This window comes from Takifugu rubripes, chromosome 15 (assembly GCF_901000725.2).
Source record: "Takifugu rubripes chromosome 15, fTakRub1.2, whole genome shotgun sequence".
Lineage (NCBI taxonomy): Eukaryota > Metazoa > Chordata > Actinopteri > Tetraodontiformes > Tetraodontidae > Takifugu > Takifugu rubripes.
The window spans coordinates 8,276,790-8,292,867 of NC_042299.1; the positions used below are offsets into that span (position 1 = coordinate 8,276,790).

Sequence of the window (16,078 nt, forward strand, 5' to 3'; positions counted from 1 at the left end):
ATGTGACGCCCTCATGGTTTCTCAGTTGATCCTCCGAAATACTTCCAGGGTTTTGATTTGTCACCTGCGAGAAAATCAGTTTTAAATCTCAACATTGCAGTTCTGTTTTTTACGTGTGTAAATTAAATCCTGTACATGTGAATCTTTTGATGCTTGTTTCTTTTTTTATATTTTTTGCAAGAAAATGCCAAATAAAACATTTCATTTGAAAAGAAAAACGAGTTCTTTATTGTAAGAAGATTTGCTGTCAGTGCGACAAGGATGAGAGGTTAAAAAACAATTTTGACTTGTAGTTTTTGCATCACTGTCCGGCACCTCATTAATTGGCCTTTTCATTGATTGGACCATTAACCAACTAACCTGTCTTAAACTGAACTATAACTAATATACATGTTACACATATCTAGAGTGCATAGGTCCATCTATATAGCTGTATATGTACAGTCGTGTTGCCCCTGGTGGTCAACTTTGCAGCAGATTTGAGTTGAGTGCTAAAGTTTGTTGCTTTCACATTTTGATAAGATAAAAATGAATCATTCTTTTGGATTTGGCAGATTTGTTTAGTTTCTGTCCTTTTGAGGCAACACATGGATGGAAAAACGAGTTCAAAAAGGTTCCTTTTAAAGTCAGGGTTGCCAGATCAGATCATCTGAGATCCACGTTCCCCAGACCTGGATTCAGGCCCCCGAAAACTGGTTTCGTGTACCCCTCTTAAAGGTTCTGCTTGGGTGGGCGTGGCTTAGGTTCACGTTATCGATGGTTGGGTTTGAATGGGTTCTGGATGTCTGATGTGCTCTTTGGGCCAAAATAGACCCACCCTCATCACAGCGTTCCTCAAATCAAAGCCAACATCATCTTAAAACCAAAGATTTCTGTCACAAACATTTGGTAAAATTCACTGATAACAAAGATAATAACCACGCAGATCAGAGGTTAAAGAAAATACTGTTTAATTAAAAAAAATCTTAATGGCTTCGGCATGAAAATATGGCAACACAATGAAGGCGGATATTAAAAAGACAATAAATAAAATCATATTTACACAAGCGACAACGTTTAGTAAAGCTCTTATTAAAAAGCTGAACACGACACCATGAGGCAGGAGTGTGAAGCAGGTTCAATGGGAGTCTGAGTCCGATTCGGTGGGCCTGGATCCAAACGCCCAGACTGCAGATGTGCATCGATACAGCAGAAACATGGAGAAAACCACTTTTTGTTGTGATGACAGAAGGCACATTAATATTTTACTGCACAAATCAAACATGACAGTGTTGATTTTAGGGTTCAGTGTTTGAAGTCAAAACGGAAAATCTGCCGTCGCACAATCCTGATCCCATTCGTGGGTCATTGTGACGATTTCCTGTTCTGAACAACACGAGATTCTCTGGTTAACAGACAGGAAGCGGCGGCTGCTCGTAGCGTCCAAGCAGAGCGGCCAAACATTTCAGTCACTCGGCATCTGAAAGTATAATCTAAACTGCTGATGGGACTAAACCAGTCACACGTTTCCATGGCAACAGTCTGTTAATGTATCCATTCGTGGATATTTGATGTCCTCAGAAACAACTCGCTAATTACCGAAACGCTACTAATATACCGATCACAACCAAATTAGCATGAAAACACCTGTGTGAGTAGCTTATCTTCTGTACTTCAACTGGAGAACTGAACTTGTTAATTACAGTAATATTCAGCAAAAAGAATTAGTAGTAAATAATTAAACATTAAAGGTAACAACAGTGCATCTAAGATAAAGCTCGCTTAATCAATCAAAGAGATCCAAATTAGCTGATAAATGATTAGAGAGAGACCGAAGGTTCAAACAGAAAAGTCCATGTGAATGTTGTATTAAAGAGTAGAAAAGAAGCAGATGTTACTAAAAGACGGAAAAGAAAAATCACGAATAAATATTCAAAAATAGCTAAAGTATTGAAATGGTTTAAATAAATGTTTGCAGTAATAAATAGAATACTGTAAATGACCTTTACGTTAAAACAGTTCATTAGTATTGAATAGTCTTTTCTAAACCTCCAGAGCCGAGCGCTAACTGAGCTACATCCCAGCAGTAACGAGCTTCTGAGTGACTGAAATGTTTCACACGGGTAATCCGATTAAATCTGGTGACCGAACCCCTGAACTTAATCCATCAGCCACGCTTTTACGTTGGCAACATTTAAATATGTTAAAACTGAAACATTTCTTCCGCTTAAATCTTTGTCCCCCCCCACTTTGGACCTGGATAATTACCGAGTACCATAGATCTGTTCCTGTAACTGGTCAAGACAGGTTCAAGTTCCCCAAATGTTCATGTAAGCAGTGACGAGGTCAATCAATAAACACCAGCCATTGTTAGTTAACACGTCAGTTATTACACATTAATTACGCATTAAAGAAACTTCATCACACCAGAAGGCAAAGCTCTGCAAAACTGCCACTGAACGTCTAATTCACACATCCAACACACACACACACACACTCAGAACCAACGTTCAGAGGCACCGATCAGGACCGATCGGTTTCAAAGCTTCGCTGGTTGCTTCAGCGGCTCGACGGCACCACGGTACCTCAGCAGACGACGGGTCACGTCTGTGCTGCGTTCAGGCCACATCGGAATAAACCGCCGCTAAAACGAAACTGGTCACAAACTTCCTATCAAGCCAAAAGGGAAGTACGGAGTACACGGTAATGCCATTTCACAGTTAAACTGGTTAGAAAGCAGATTAAACCTCCTGATATGACGTGAACGCAGAGCAGCTAAAGCCGTGTGTACAGCAGCTACGGGCCTGCAAACACGCTCGTATGATAATGAGGCCGACGCTGTTAGGTGGGCAAATGCTAACATGATAGCAGGGTTAATGCTAACACGAGAGCAGAGGAAATGCTAACGTGTCAGCAGAGGAAATGCTAAGGGTGTAGAGCTTAAAACGCACCGTGAAGATAGCGTAGCGACTATGTAGCGATATGTGTTGCAGATGGAACGGAGACAAACTCTCTCAGGATATTCTTGGCAGTCTCCAGGTTGTTCTGGGCGATCATCAGAGCTTTCTGGATATCCTGGATGGAGTAACCCTGAGAGATCAGGCACTCGATCTCCCCATTAAGGGCCAGATTTCCTGGACCTGCAGCGGGTAGAGAGGAGGCTGAGGGAGAGGGGGAAGAGGGGGAGGGGGCGGGGAGGTCCGGCAACGGGGCGAAAAATTCACGGTTTGCGGGTCGTGGCCTTCGGTCAGAGTTAGCTCGCCGGGGGAGAGGTTTTGGGGGGCGTTCAGGATCGCCGCTGGCGACAAACAGACCTGGAAACAGGCAGACAACAGACGCTGAGGGGGGGGGGGGGGAACCACGACTGACGAAATCTGACAATGACATCATCAAACTCCGATGTGCGAAGGAGTCGGGAACGTACCGGTATCCAGTGAATCTATGCTGAGAGCGCCGAAGGCAGTGGAGGGGCCGCTGATGTCAGACAGGGTCCTCCTGGTGGGGGGCGGAGGGGCCACGGCTCTGGGACAGTCGTACTCATAAACGTCTTCCTCCGCGTTCTCCTCCTGAGCCTCTGGGGACACGATGGCCGACTGGGCGGGAACGTCTGTGGCGCCACAGGGATTCCAGACGTCATTGCCCAGAACGCAACGTGTTGCACATGCGTGTCGAACAAACGTTACCCAGTTCAGAGCTGGGCGCCGTCTCGCAGGAACCGCTGTGGATGTTGCACATGGACTCGTAGACCTGGGGGTCGTCGCAATCTCCGTCCCCCACCTCAGCACTGCCAAGGACAGCAGAATGTTGCTTAGTTTGAGCCACAGCAGCATTATGATTTAATAATTATGTATAATGGCAGATTCATTTACTGGAGCCTAGCGAGTCACACTGCATTGTGGGTAATGTAGGCTAAAATTCATACACAGCGATCACTCGCTGCCGTTCGTAATGACTCGAGAAGACTGAACACATATTCAGCACCCGAGTCAAAACCCACCTGACCTCCCCCTGCTGGTGAATCTGGGTTGGGGGGGGAGGCACTGATGAGCCGGCGATCATCCAGGAGGTTCCGGGGGCAGGCAGGGAGGTGGGACTCATGTACTCGTTCTCCTCACTATCAGATGATGGCGTCTGGCCACTGGCAGCCGTCATCAGTGATCTGATCGGAGTTGAAGAAAAAGACTCAGGAAATTACTCAGCTTCTCTCTTTTTTTTTTTGTCAGTGGAGGACAAAATAAATACACGGGAAAGAACAGGTCTGATAAACAACCGGCGCATCGGCAGCATGTGGGAGCAGGAAGTGATGTGGCAGTGGCGCCTACCTTGCAGACAGGCAGTAGATGGCGTTGGAAGCTGCCTGAGCTTTAATCCCCTCCACTGGGCTGCCATTAACCTGCGCAGAGGACAGGCCGGGAGGGACCGGGCCGGCCTTGGTGGCCGGCCGAGGGACCATATAGTTGGAGGTCCAGGCGGGCTGGTCGGGGGTGGAGGGCAAGGGCCTCCTCTGGAGCCTGGAGTCCTGACTCACCAGAAGGGGGCGCTCAGGAGGAGGAGGAGGCGGCAGGTCTCTCAGAGATGGAGGAAGAGGAAGAGGCTTGTCTCTGTGGCTGGCTGAGACCTGATTGTTGGGGGGGGCGGAGACAGGGATTAAAAAGAGGTAGAACTACCTGGACCTGGCCCTCGGGTCACTCCCCAGGAGCAAGAGCGGTGGACTAGACGTGCGTGTGACCGATCAAAGCTGCTTCTGATTCCATTTAGGACCAAACACCTCCTTCCAGCGCATGTTACCTTGGCTGTGGCTCCCTGGCCAGGTGCATTGTGGGAGCTGGATGCCCTCTGCTGCAGGAGGTCCAGTCGGGGGGGTACTGGGGGCAGCTGGGACACAGGCGAAGGGGGTCGCTCCACCTGAATAAAGCAGAGAGGAGGGTAATAAAAGCATTCCAAGAGAAGAACGGGGACGGTGGTGTAGGACTGGCACCTTGGAGCACGCCAGACGACTCATCATCAGCTGCTGGTCTTCAAGCCGCTCGTCTTCTTCTTCGTCGTTCCCAACAGCTTCTGCCCGGCCCGACGCCTGGAATCCCACGAATGAAGCCCCGTTGGCCTTTGGGTGGAAGGGGTCGACCACGATGGGCTCGGTGCCTTTAATCTCACAGCGGCAGAACGGGCAGCCCTGACCCTCCGACTCCTGGTGGACAAACATGAAGGTTCCAGCCTCAGGACGCCGTTATTACACTTGGGATCATTTCCCTCAGCTTTTTACAGGCATCTTTCTCCCGTTCTTGTGTTTATCCGGTTTAGAACAGCAGTTAATATTCACCTGCCAGGCGGTCAGGCAGGAAGTGCACATCAGGTGTCGGCAGGGCTCGATCTTCACGTCTTTGTCGTTCTCGGCGCAGATCTTACACAGCTGGAACGTAGACCCCATCTCGCAGTACAACTCGTACTGTTCCTGCGGGCGGAGGAGGAGGAGAAGGTTTCACCACGTCTATTCCTGTGTCCGACACACGTCTGCGAGGAACCCAGCGCGGCGCCGCTGGGGAGGAGGCCCAAACCGACCTGAGTGACTTTAATGTGATCCTGAGGAGACGGTTCACACAGTCCAGTCAGATCTGGGTTCTGGGCACGGCCGTCGGGGAACAGATAACTGCAACACACGCGGGAAACGCTGTAATAACATGCGGGACGGTGTATCGACGGCCGTGTGTGTAGACCGGTGGACTCGGAGTGCAGGTGGACTCACAATCCCTCTCTGTACCCATCAATGAGGGCCTGGAACAGGGGTTTGTTGTGGGGGATGGTCTGCAGGATGTTCCCGTCGGCCGTCACGTACCCGATCGCCCACTGACCGAGCCGAGTGCAGCTGAGCCGGAAAATGTAGCTGAGGAGCAACAGAGACGAACGTTGGTGCTCGTTCCTGTGCGTCGCGCCGGGGACGGCGCCGCCTCACCTGCCGGGCTTGTGGATGAACCTCTGCAGACGGGCTTTGACCTCGTCGTAGGTCAGGAAGGCCATGTAGCCGGGATGAGTCACCGCCAGACAGTTCCAGTTCCTCAGCAGGGACGACCACGGCTGGAGACAGAGACAGCAGACAAGCACTCAGTCTTCCTTCAGAGGGGACAACAGCATTGCTGAGAGAGACCGACTGATTACGGATCCGTCATTCCTGGGAATTTCCAGTCTGACCTGGAAAAGTCTGGTGAAGATGTCAAACTCGAAGACAGAGATGTAGTCGTTGCAGGTCAGGTCGATGGTGGACTTCAGGGCCATGGCCTCCAAACCCAGACTGATGGGGTGGAACTCGTGGAGAGCCTGGCGGAAGGTTCTCCAAGGCACGATGGTCCTGCAGGGGGTCAGATGTGGCACAGCCGCGGTTTTTAAATCAGAGCACGTCATCATCGTCTCGCTTCCTAAAGTCCTGAGACGTCAACAGAATCTCACTTGTCTCCAAAGGACCGTCTCCAGAACTCGGCGGCGTCGGCTTTAGTGATTCTGAAGTTGTCTCCCTGAAATAAACCGTTGGGGAAAATGGCTTTGAGCTCGGCGAGCATGTGACTGAAGATCAAAGACAGCTTGGTCAGGTTTCGTCTGAGGAGGAAGAGAGACGGAAAACAGGAGAAATGTGAAGGGAGCCAAACAGAAGAACAATCCATCCCAACACGCTGTGCTAGTCACCATCCGCGCCGTTTATTCACGCCTTTAGCGCTGCTTAACTTTAGGTCAACAAGACACTTTATGTCTTGCAGGAAGTGCCTGATTGAGATCAACAAGTGTCACAGGAAAGATCTTCAGCCCAGTCAGCACTTTGTGGGGAACAGGAAGCGTTTCTGATTGTGAAACTTGAATCACGCGTTCAATGATTTATTTTGGCTCACGGAAGAGTTTGGCTTTAAAACGCTACGTTTAGGGAAAATGCATCGTTGTGAAGCAGCTGGGACCAGCGCAGAGCACAAGCGTCATTCCCGCTCCTGCTGGGAGACCTGCTTCCTCCTCGTATGGAAACAAAACATTAACATACCAACTTCAACAGGAGCCAGCGCTCCGAGGTTTTGCATACGCAGCAGAGCAAAGACAGGAAGGTTTTCAGAGTTTTCAGGACCGTAAAATCCTGTCGACCGTGGATGAGCCACAACCAAAAAAGCTTCATCCGTAATGATTTTCATATCAGGGGGAAAGCTCAGATCCCTTTGAAGATGGGGAACTGTTATTCTGAAGTGACATTTTAACACTACAGGGTTGGGTTGGGGTCAGATTAACCTTCTACAGCTGGGAGACAGCGTGAGGATCAGAAGCTGAAGGGTCAGGGGTTCGGGTCTGGGTTTACCTGGGCTGAGAGTTCTCCTCATACATCCTCTCCTTGGCCTCCTTGAACAGGCTCATTGTTTGCTTGGTCTTGTTGCTCAAGTTCTCCATAAAGATGCGGAAATACTCGTTCTCCCCCAGGATCTCCATCTTGCCCTCGTACCGGGACAGGATGGTGCGAAGGTGCTGGTACGTGTCGGGCAGCAGGTCCAGGATGTACGGGGGGCTGTTCTTCAGCGCCACTTTGGGATTCTGACACAAACGCACCACCTGGATCCCAAATACAGAGCAGGACGATTTCAGTGTCGGGATGTTGTGTGGAGAAACAAATATACTGATATAAGAAAATCAGAGGAACTATAGTTTCTTCGCTGTACTGAAGTAAACTTGGAAATTTACTTTACCTGCCATAAATATTTGATCTGTGTTCAAACAGTAGCAAACAGTTTGTCTTTCATGTGTCCTGTTTTTTGAAACTACGACTGGTGCAGAAATGACTGTTTGGACCTTAAGAAGGAACTTAATGGGGTTAAACATGGAAATGATTCACATGTCATCTAAATGTGTGAAAATGTGTAACTATCTGATCTTGTCCTCATTTTCCCAGCCCTCTGTTTTCCACTCTTCCTTCGTTTTGGGTAAAAACGAATAAAAAGCCTGTTTTCCCACCACACATTCATTAGTCTTAACGATTTTAGGACCATTCTTTGCCCTGCAGCTCTTTCCACTGGCTAAAAAAAGTCATCAGATTAGCTATGCTGTGACCTAATTTCATGATAATATCAATAAATCTCATTCTCATTCCTGCTGACAGCAGATTTCACATAAAATCCAGGAGGATTACGACCAAGGTAGTTGTAGAAATGTGGTCCTCAAGGACCATAAATGAGGACTTCGACTATCTGTGAATAATAGAGACGATTGCAGAATATAACAGCGTATTACACAGTGTAGAATCAATCTAATACAGTGTGACGGCTACCTTGTCCATGAGCTTCCAGCATTTTTCCACCATCTTCCTGTCGACCACTGCGGGTTGCTGGGGCTGAGGAGGCTGCTGGTGCGGCTGAAACGCGTCCTTCATCAGTCCGATCAGACCGGCGCCCCTCCGCGGATACCCGGCCATTTCTTCAGCGCTCGATGACGGGACTCGCCGCGGGCTTAGGGGTGTCAATCGCGGACTACTACGGACGCGATATCCCTCAAAAACCCGCACCCTGCCTGTGTGGAACAGCGGGGTCGGTTTCACATGCAAATGCGGCCGGAGCGTAACAAAAAAGACCCCGCTGTGAACACGGAGGGAGCGTCGCTAGCTAATCAGCTACATCCGAGAAATCGTTCAGAGGGCTTCCGTCGCCGAATAAACTCAGAGCACAGGCGACATGTTGGCGGCCTGCTGACGGACAGCTAGCCTTCTGTCATTGGATTGTGCCTCTTCAACCCCCGGAGGAACGAGTCGGGGTCGCAAAAACGCTCCAGCTGGTCTTGAACCGCACAGAACGTTCAGCAACGAGTTAAGAGTATGCAGCCAGCCATGGTTTGAACAACCACAAGCTCCAGAATTCACTGCGAATACGGATATCCGGATACCGCCTTCAAACTAAAGGCGCGGTCAGCCGTGGACTGCAGATAAAATAGTCACACCATTCGTCAACAAGATAAACGAGAGCAAATAAAACAAGCCACAATTATTTTTATGGACAGTTAGTTGTTCAACAAACACCAGCATAGTTATTAATTACACGTGGGTTTTTTAAAATCTGCATACAAGATGAAAAGGTTTAAACACAGTAAGGCCATTCAATAAATCACAGGAATAATATCCAGAATAAACTTTTATTAGCACAAATGATGTATGAATAACTGTTTTCATCAATAAAATCTATTGTACAAATAAACATCCATCAGTTCACCTTGCATATTAAGCATGAATTGACAGGAAGTATTCATATCTCATAAAAGATCATTCATCATGTCACAGAGACTATAGTTGCATTCCCTGAAAGCTTGAAGCAATGTTCAGCAGCTGAGCTCCGAGCTGGGCCTCCTGCCCCCCAGGAAGGAACTCTGCAGAAAGTTCTCTGAAAGTGCTGCACACTCTGCGGTCCTCAACATCCTGTCGATAAACTGCGTGCTTCCATTTATGGCGAGCATCATGATATAAAACAAGCAAACATCTACGAGGAAAAGGCACAGCGACCTGAATCTCCCCTGTCGGGGCTTCTTGGAGAGACATGGTGATGATGGTGTCCGACAGCATGTTGATGGTGACCAGGCGCTCTCCCCACAGCCAGGAGTCATCCAAGTGCGGATCAATGGCAGAACCTCGCTGTGGGTGATAATCCAGATTACACTGCTCTACCGGTCTGAAGTCAGATAAAAATGGCTCTTGCTGCATTCGCTCCAAAAGTTTTCGGCTTGAGACAGGAAGTCCATTGAACCCACCGAGACGAACTCTCCTTTTTTTAAAGTTAACCTTTGGACCAAAGTCCTGCAACAATAACAAAACAAAAAGGTAAAATAAACCAAAATAATCATCAAGCAGCCCCACATATGAGGAGAATCACAGATATACATCGGAAATGGCAGCTATACTGATTATACTGTATATGTATATATAAAAAAAATATGACATCATATAAAGTCTAGAATATTAGCAAATAAATAATACTGAAATGTTAACATTGCAGAGGAATGATGATATGCCTAAAAGTATTAATACTGCACATATTGAATTTAGTAAGGTAATGCACAATCGTACAAAAGTTTTTTGTTTTTTTTGTAACAATCAGAAGTAAAATGTGTGAATAGATAAGATAACATAAGTGAATAGATGGAGAGCATTTCTCCTTTTTGACCTGTTTCCTTCGCCCAGACTGGGACTCGTTCCATAAGTTCTGGTCGATGGAGCTAATCAGGTGTTCCTCCTCTTCCTCAGATATGAAGTTCTCCCAGAGGAAGACTCCATGAAAAGGAAAGGATGCTGCAGAACCATCTCTGCTGACTGCCTGCTTGGTCTCAGCATCATACACGTAACGATGGACAATCTGCAAACAAATACAATTAACGTAATATCATGTCTTACTAGGAATGGGCACTGAAATTATGAATATGTCTTAATATGAATGGTAGTGACATTTTAATGTCTTGAAAATAGTGGGATGTTATCAAAAAACCCGTCATAGGCCGGAACTGACGTACGGACAGCTAAACTGCGGCAGTTTCGTTCTTATAAAGCCAAATAAATCAGTCTTATCCAGGGATATGATTACCTCTGGATAGTTTGTCTCAAATTCAGTCTTTCCTTTTACTTGTTCACATCTGAGGCATCTTCGGACACCTTTACACGCACAGATATCCTCATCGCTGCTGCCCCTGTGAGAGATCATTCTCTTCTTCTGCGTTTGCCTTCTTCTTCTACTTCTTCATTTATTAAAAGGAATCTGCGTACGCGTTACTGCCCCCTCTGGACTGAAATATAGTTTGAATTTATTTCACGTTCTTAGTACTTCAGACCGATTATCCTGCGCTGAAAACTTAAAAAAAACCCATAGAATTATCAAAATCGTATTTAGTTTTTGTACTGTTTATAACGTGTCTGAATTATTAGGTTTAATGCTTTCTTTGTTAATACGCTGTTTTGCCTGACAGACTGAACCGAGGGTTAAGGTTTTGTCTCAGGCCACGCCTACCGGATACAGGACGAGTTTCCCCGGGAAATCTCGTGTTGTTCATATAGTAAACCGAGGCTTCTCATGACACAGTAAGTAACTTTAGAAGAATTCACTTTTCATATCTGTTGTTTTAAAGCAGTTTTAATAAATGTCGTAATTTAGCCAGGAGAACAGTCTATTTTACAATATCTTAAAACAACCACACACTTACTGCGATGGCTAAGACTAATTATTCAACCATACGATATTAGTTACGTAGATCAGTTCATCTAAGAAAACACGTGTCCGTTGGATCGAACCCTACTATTTTTCTTGGGCCTGAACAGTTCGTTGCAAGTGAAATTCTTCTTTGTGTGATCTGATCTGTATTAAATTCCCGGAAATAAAAAGAACCAAAGAAGCCAAAACAGAATATTCGACCTTAGACTAGACCTTACATTCTAATATATGATTTTTAAAAAATAGCTAGAATCATTAAGCAGATAGTGAACCACTGTCTGGCTGCTGTGTTGTTAAACTCAACTCTAACTCCGCCTCTCTTTGGTTACTAAAATAAAACTCTTCCAAGAAAGTACGAAACCTTATTTTCCTGTCTGTGCCTTTGAAAATAACCACAAAGTTGAAGAACCAGTTTCCTGTTTTACAGTGAACAGAGCAGTTTTCCCCAGCAGATCCTTTCATGTGATCAGATGTTTGATTCTTCCTATAATTTAGCATTGTGGCTCTTTCAGATCATCAATGGAGAAAATTACAGAGAAGCTTCTATTGGAGAAAAGTTCTCCAAAAACCAGCAAGCTGGAACAAATCAAGAGCCTGAAGTGAGCACCACTATTGTTTTATATGGTTTCTTTATTGGAGTGTTGTTAACAATGCATTTATCCTGTAGTTATAATCAAAAGAACTACATTTCACATATTTTGACAGACTGTTATAGGAGTTTTGGTAAAACTAACTCTTTGTGCTGTTCAGTCTTTCTGGGTTAAACCTGAAGCTCCAGGACCTTCCCATCTGCCTCCTATCGCGTCTGCGGTCTCTGGAACGCTGGGATCTGTCCAGGAACCAACTGCAGGAGCTGCCCCAGAACCTGGACCTTCCCGCTCTTCAGTTCCTGGACCTCAGTGACAACCAGTTGGAGGACATCACCAGTCTGGAGAGTCTGCAGCATCTGGAGGAGCTCAAGATGGAGGACAACCTCTACATCACAGTGAGAAGATCCTTCAGCACTTCTTCCTACATCTGTGTGGTTGACTTTGCTTTTTTTTAGCCTGCTACGTATAACAGTGAGGTTCCTGCTGTCTTTTCTCCTTTTGAATCAGATTAGCGATCACTACAAGTTGATGGTTTTGTTGCCACGTCTGATGATGCTTAACAGTAAAAATGTCTCCTCCACTGCGTCGCATGTGCGCTACGTCTACACAGAAAACCTGAGGGCCAGGGTGAGAATCTCCTGACATTCCAATGCCGTTGATATGAATGCGTGGCTGTTTTCGTGTTTTAATTGGATTTCTTTGTGTTGTTGGGACAAGAATGATAGCACTTCTAGTTTCTGGTGATCTCTATTATCTCCATCTTTGATGAATAAAGATGTAATTTATCAGGTCAGCAGAATGATTTTAGCCACAGTCATGATGCTATCGTTTTACAGTAAATGTTGCCTTTTTTATTTCAGATTATTGCGGTTTGGGAGAAGAATTTTAGTCTGCCTGATCCCATCACGGCAGAGAAGATGTTGTCGCTGGAGACGAACTTTGTAAATATGACTCGTCAGCAGGTTAAATTTGGACCAAGCTCAGTCAGCGACTTTACCAAATGGAGGGTAAAAACTTTCAGAGTATCTGGGTCCTGTTTTGGGTGTTTCTGTCTCCCGCCGGTTTCATTATTTTGTTATTTTGGTCTCAGGTTGAAATCCTGGCCAGGGAATATCTACGATCCCTGACGGAGCCAACAGAGGAACCAGAGAACACGGAGATAGAGGAAGTCCCTGTAAGACGCTTTTAAACCTGTCAGAAGTCAGGATGTGCCCTGTGTGACTCATAATGTTCATGATGGGTGTTTGGTGACTTCCAGTCTGTATCAACGCCCTCCAAGAGGAAGCAGATGTCGTCACCGACCACCGGTGTGAATCTGACCCCTTATAAGAAGCCGAAAACACATCAAGAATCACCTGAAGACGGCAGACGCATCCTCCGCCTCAGACCTCAGACTCCGATCAAGACTAACGAGGTCAGGATGAGTCCCCGCAAGTCCAGCAACCCCCCAAGCACGCCTACCAGACATGCGAGGACAGCGCCTGTTGGCAAAGCCTCCCCTGCACGGCCGCTCAAAGAGGGCGGGGCTAAGGGGATTCAGGAAGTGCCGTCTTCTCTGAATATCCAAAGGAAGGCGCAGGTGACCTCGACAAAGACGATAAAATCTTTTTAGTTATTTATTAGATACAAGGTGATTTATGAATAAAGCGGTGCTGTGCTGACTGTTTGAATTCCCCTTTTTGTTCAGGTGTCCCTAAAGCCTCTTCACGTCTTGCAGTGTCACAGTAAACTGGACAGTTGTGATGATTTCTCCACCCAGCTGTGGTCCTGCTCCTTCCAGCCACAAGAGCATTCGACCGGTACCGACCCGTCCTGATGCCGCTGTGTTTTATTCCCTCAGCGTCAGAGGAAGTGAACTGAGTGTGTTTTCAGGTGGTCTGGTGGCGACGTGTGGCGGAGACACTCTCTGCCTGATCGACTGTGATTCTGGGATGGTGATGAAGAAATACAAAGTTGCTGGCGAGGTTTGTTCCGTTTCACCTGCCCGATCCAGTTTTCCTTCCAGGAATATCACATCTTTTTCTCCATCACCCCATCAGATCATTTATGTTGTAGACTGAGCTGCAACTGACCAGAAAAGGCCAAACTGAGGACACATTTGTGTTTTAAATGTCATTTTTTTTACTATAAGGATGAAGTATTTGTTGACTGGGGGGGTCGGTGTGATCTGTCGGTCCTGATTTCATGTTTGGTGCCGCAGGAGTTCTTCTCTCTGGCCTGGTCTACAGTGCTGATGTCCCGAGGAGATCAGGACTCCGCTCAGCTCTGCAGTATCCTGGCTGCCGGTGGGAAGAGGGGCTTGGTCAAACTGATCCACCCCCGGGAAAACTTTGCGTACGGGGAGTTCAGAGCGAGCCGCAAGTCCCTGTCGGTCCTCCGCTTTCACGAGCGACAAGGGAACTTCCTGTTCAGTAAGTCCCATCTGGAACTGGCGCCATCTAAATGCTAACGAGCTCTGTTGTATCCGTGGCAACAGAAGTTTTAAAGAGATTTCTGTTTAAAAAATGGTGTGATGTGATTGTTTGTGTCACAGCGGGCGCGTACGACAACAGAATTGTGATGTGGGACGTCGGAGGAGTCGACAGCCACTACAACTTCAAAGTCAAGTGAGGAAAATTAGTAGATGAGTTATTTCACTCAGACGAGTTCCCGGAAACTTCGGATTCAGACGGATGGCCCGGTGTGGGAGTGGGTTTTGTACAGAACATCCCGTCTTGTCTGCAGTCAGCTGCTGGTGATGCAGATAAGCTCCACCCCCCTGCACATCTGCCTCCCTGCTGCCTCCTCCCTGCTGTGTGGAAGCGATGATGGTCTGTTCTACTTCAACACTCAGCCGAGCTCCAGTAACGCCAAAAGGTGAACAGGGTTGAAAACGGGGCTGGTGGTTCTGCCCGGTGTCCAATTTAAAGACATTTGACGGGCTCAAATCTCAGCAGGTGCATGGAGATGGAGATCACCTTCCCCGTCTACAAGAATAAAGATAAAGACCACGACTACCGCACGATCGACGGGCTGAGCCTTCTGACTGATGACATCATCGGTGAGTGCCACTGTGATGGAATCAACCAGGTTCTGGTTCTACTGCTGGCTGAATGTGATCACCTGGTTCATGTTTTTAGATTAAAACATTCTTGATTATTGGGCTTCATGTGTTGTGGTTTTAACCAACTCCTCTTTTTGTCCTCCAGCCTCTAAGAACTTCCAATACAATTGTATTTATTTGTGGAGTTGGGGGAGGACTGCAGCCCAGAGGCCCGACAAAAAGAACCGACTGGTCTCCGCGGTGGTTCTGGCAGAGCTGCAGTGGACCAATACCGACGTCCCATACCTGTCCCTCAGCACCTGTCCAGGTGAGTTTGGTTTGACCAACCACAGGAAGCCCAATGACTCGTTGGTATACAACCAGCTGGTCAATCACCTGAGTTCACCACAAACGGTCACTTGTTGCTACTTCCTGCTGCGTTAAACCATTTCATTGTTTGGGTTTTGGAATTTGTGGTCCCTGATCTGAGCCTGGTCCCGTCTGCTCTGTGTGTGTGTGTGTGTTCAGATCAGGCCTACATCGTGTGCGGCGATGACGAAGGACGACTGTGGACTTATGACATGAGCAACTTGCAGAACATCCTGCGCGACAAACCGGCTAAACCGCTTCAGCCCACCAAGGTGCCCGAACCGAGCCGAGCTTGGTCCGATATGTCGAACAATTGAGCCAAAGACTAAAGCTGATCGTTGAACCAGCGGTTCTGCTTCTGAAGCAGTTTTTCTGAGAGTAACTGATCCCGACCATCTGCTCAACTTCCTCCTGGTTCTGCTGCTTGCCTTCAGATTTTGGAGTGGCCCGGTCCAGTCAGGAAGGGCAGTGGTCCCATGAAGGGTCCCTCCATCAACACTGTGGCCGCTGACCCGGAACTTCGGTACGTGGTGGCCCTTAGTGACCAGAATATGGTGATCGTGTGGAAGAGGGCTGAGACTGACGGCTCGTCCTGAAGGTGCGCCAGCAGTAACCGGAGATCAGGTTCTTCACTTTTAGCTGCTGCTGTCAATGCTGCAGCCGAACATCAGGCAGATGAGAACACGAGGACACATTTGAATGAGGAGGCTCGTCTGCTGTTGGATCAACAGCTTTTCGAGAATCACTGACAAAATACTGATCTTGTATTTGTAGATACAGAACTGTAAAATGTCATTTTTATTATGTTAAAAACCAAAATGTTGGATTTACTGGGTTTGATTTTATGTTGAAGCATGATGGGGCAGCGTTCCTGCTGCCCCCAGGAGATAAAAACAGCCTTGCAGGTTCATGCGAGTAAGCTT

General features: G+C 47.1%; 3 protein-coding genes across 4 annotated transcripts; 1 reads left to right on the plus strand and 2 right to left on the minus strand.

The window, feature by feature from the left end:
- Positions 1 to 933: 933 nt before the first annotated feature.
- LOC101070370 (E3 ubiquitin-protein ligase CBL-like) lies at positions 934 to 8,851 on the minus strand. Its single transcript, XM_011611249.2, has 15 exons — positions 8,264 to 8,851; positions 7,304 to 7,551; positions 6,421 to 6,567; positions 6,166 to 6,322; positions 5,930 to 6,051; positions 5,723 to 5,860; positions 5,539 to 5,626; positions 5,300 to 5,431; positions 4,958 to 5,167; positions 4,768 to 4,884; positions 4,302 to 4,597; positions 3,977 to 4,138; positions 3,663 to 3,763; positions 3,404 to 3,586; positions 934 to 3,293 (listed from the first exon to the last, which is right to left on the minus strand). Exons 1-15 carry the CDS (start codon positions 8,405 to 8,407, stop codon positions 2,950 to 2,952), a joined length of 2,589 nt encoding a protein of 862 aa, XP_011609551.2. The 5' UTR covers positions 8,408 to 8,851; the 3' UTR covers positions 934 to 2,949.
- Positions 8,852 to 9,098: 247 nt separating this feature from the next.
- Positions 9,099 to 10,714, minus strand: alkbh4 (alkB homolog 4, lysine demthylase). Its single transcript, XM_011611250.2, has 3 exons — positions 10,554 to 10,714; positions 10,140 to 10,328; positions 9,099 to 9,772 (listed from the first exon to the last, which is right to left on the minus strand). Exons 1-3 carry the CDS (start codon positions 10,668 to 10,670, stop codon positions 9,266 to 9,268), a joined length of 813 nt encoding a protein of 270 aa, XP_011609552.1. The 5' UTR covers positions 10,671 to 10,714; the 3' UTR covers positions 9,099 to 9,265.
- A 218-nt stretch (positions 10,715 to 10,932) lies between these two features.
- On the plus strand, positions 10,933 to 16,061 carry lrwd1 (leucine-rich repeats and WD repeat domain containing 1). Of its 2 annotated transcripts, none has more exons than XM_011611251.2 (16): positions 10,933 to 11,044; positions 11,687 to 11,773; positions 11,925 to 12,159; positions 12,272 to 12,391; positions 12,625 to 12,771; positions 12,855 to 12,938; positions 13,023 to 13,343; positions 13,452 to 13,563; positions 13,637 to 13,728; positions 13,965 to 14,175; positions 14,298 to 14,370; positions 14,489 to 14,620; positions 14,698 to 14,804; positions 14,953 to 15,114; positions 15,315 to 15,427; positions 15,590 to 16,061. In XM_011611251.2, exons 1-16 carry the CDS (start codon positions 11,037 to 11,039, stop codon positions 15,749 to 15,751), a joined length of 2,166 nt encoding a protein of 721 aa, XP_011609553.2. In that variant the 5' UTR covers positions 10,933 to 11,036; the 3' UTR covers positions 15,752 to 16,061. The 2 variants fall into 2 exon arrangements, with proteins under 2 accessions (XP_011609553.2, XP_011609554.2); XM_011611252.2 differs by having other exon boundaries at positions 14,701 to 14,804.
- The last annotated feature ends 17 nt before the right edge of the window (positions 16,062 to 16,078 follow it).

Bases quoted from the DNA above. Each gene is read 5' to 3' on its own strand.
- LOC101070370 (XM_011611249.2), bottom strand. From the start codon at position 8,407: ATGGCCGGGTATCCGCGGAGGGGCGCCGGTCTGATCGGACTGATGAAG. The intron at 5,861-5,929 runs GTGAGGCGGCGC...GTTGCTCCTCAG, and splicing joins TTCATCCACAAGCCCGGCAG to CTACATTTTCCGGCTCAGCT. The intron at 4,598-4,767 runs GTAACATGCGCT...CCCAACAATCAG, and splicing joins GCCAGGGAGCCACAGCCAAG to GTCTCAGCCAGCCACAGAGA.
- alkbh4 (XM_011611250.2), bottom strand. From the start codon at position 10,670: ATGATCTCTCACAGGGGCAGCAGCGATGAGGATATCTGTGCGTGTAAA. The intron at 10,329-10,553 runs GTAATCATATCC...ATTTGTTTGCAG, and splicing joins TTGAGACAAACTATCCAGAG to ATTGTCCATCGTTACGTGTA. The intron at 9,773-10,139 runs GTCAAAAAGGAG...TTATTGTTGCAG, and splicing joins AGTCTGGGCGAAGGAAACAG to GACTTTGGTCCAAAGGTTAA.
- lrwd1 (XM_011611251.2), top strand. The intron at 11,774-11,924 runs GTGAGCACCACT...TGTGCTGTTCAG, and splicing joins GAACAAATCAAGAGCCTGAA to TCTTTCTGGGTTAAACCTGA. The intron at 14,371-14,488 runs GTGAGGAAAATT...TCTTGTCTGCAG, and splicing joins CACTACAACTTCAAAGTCAA to TCAGCTGCTGGTGATGCAGA.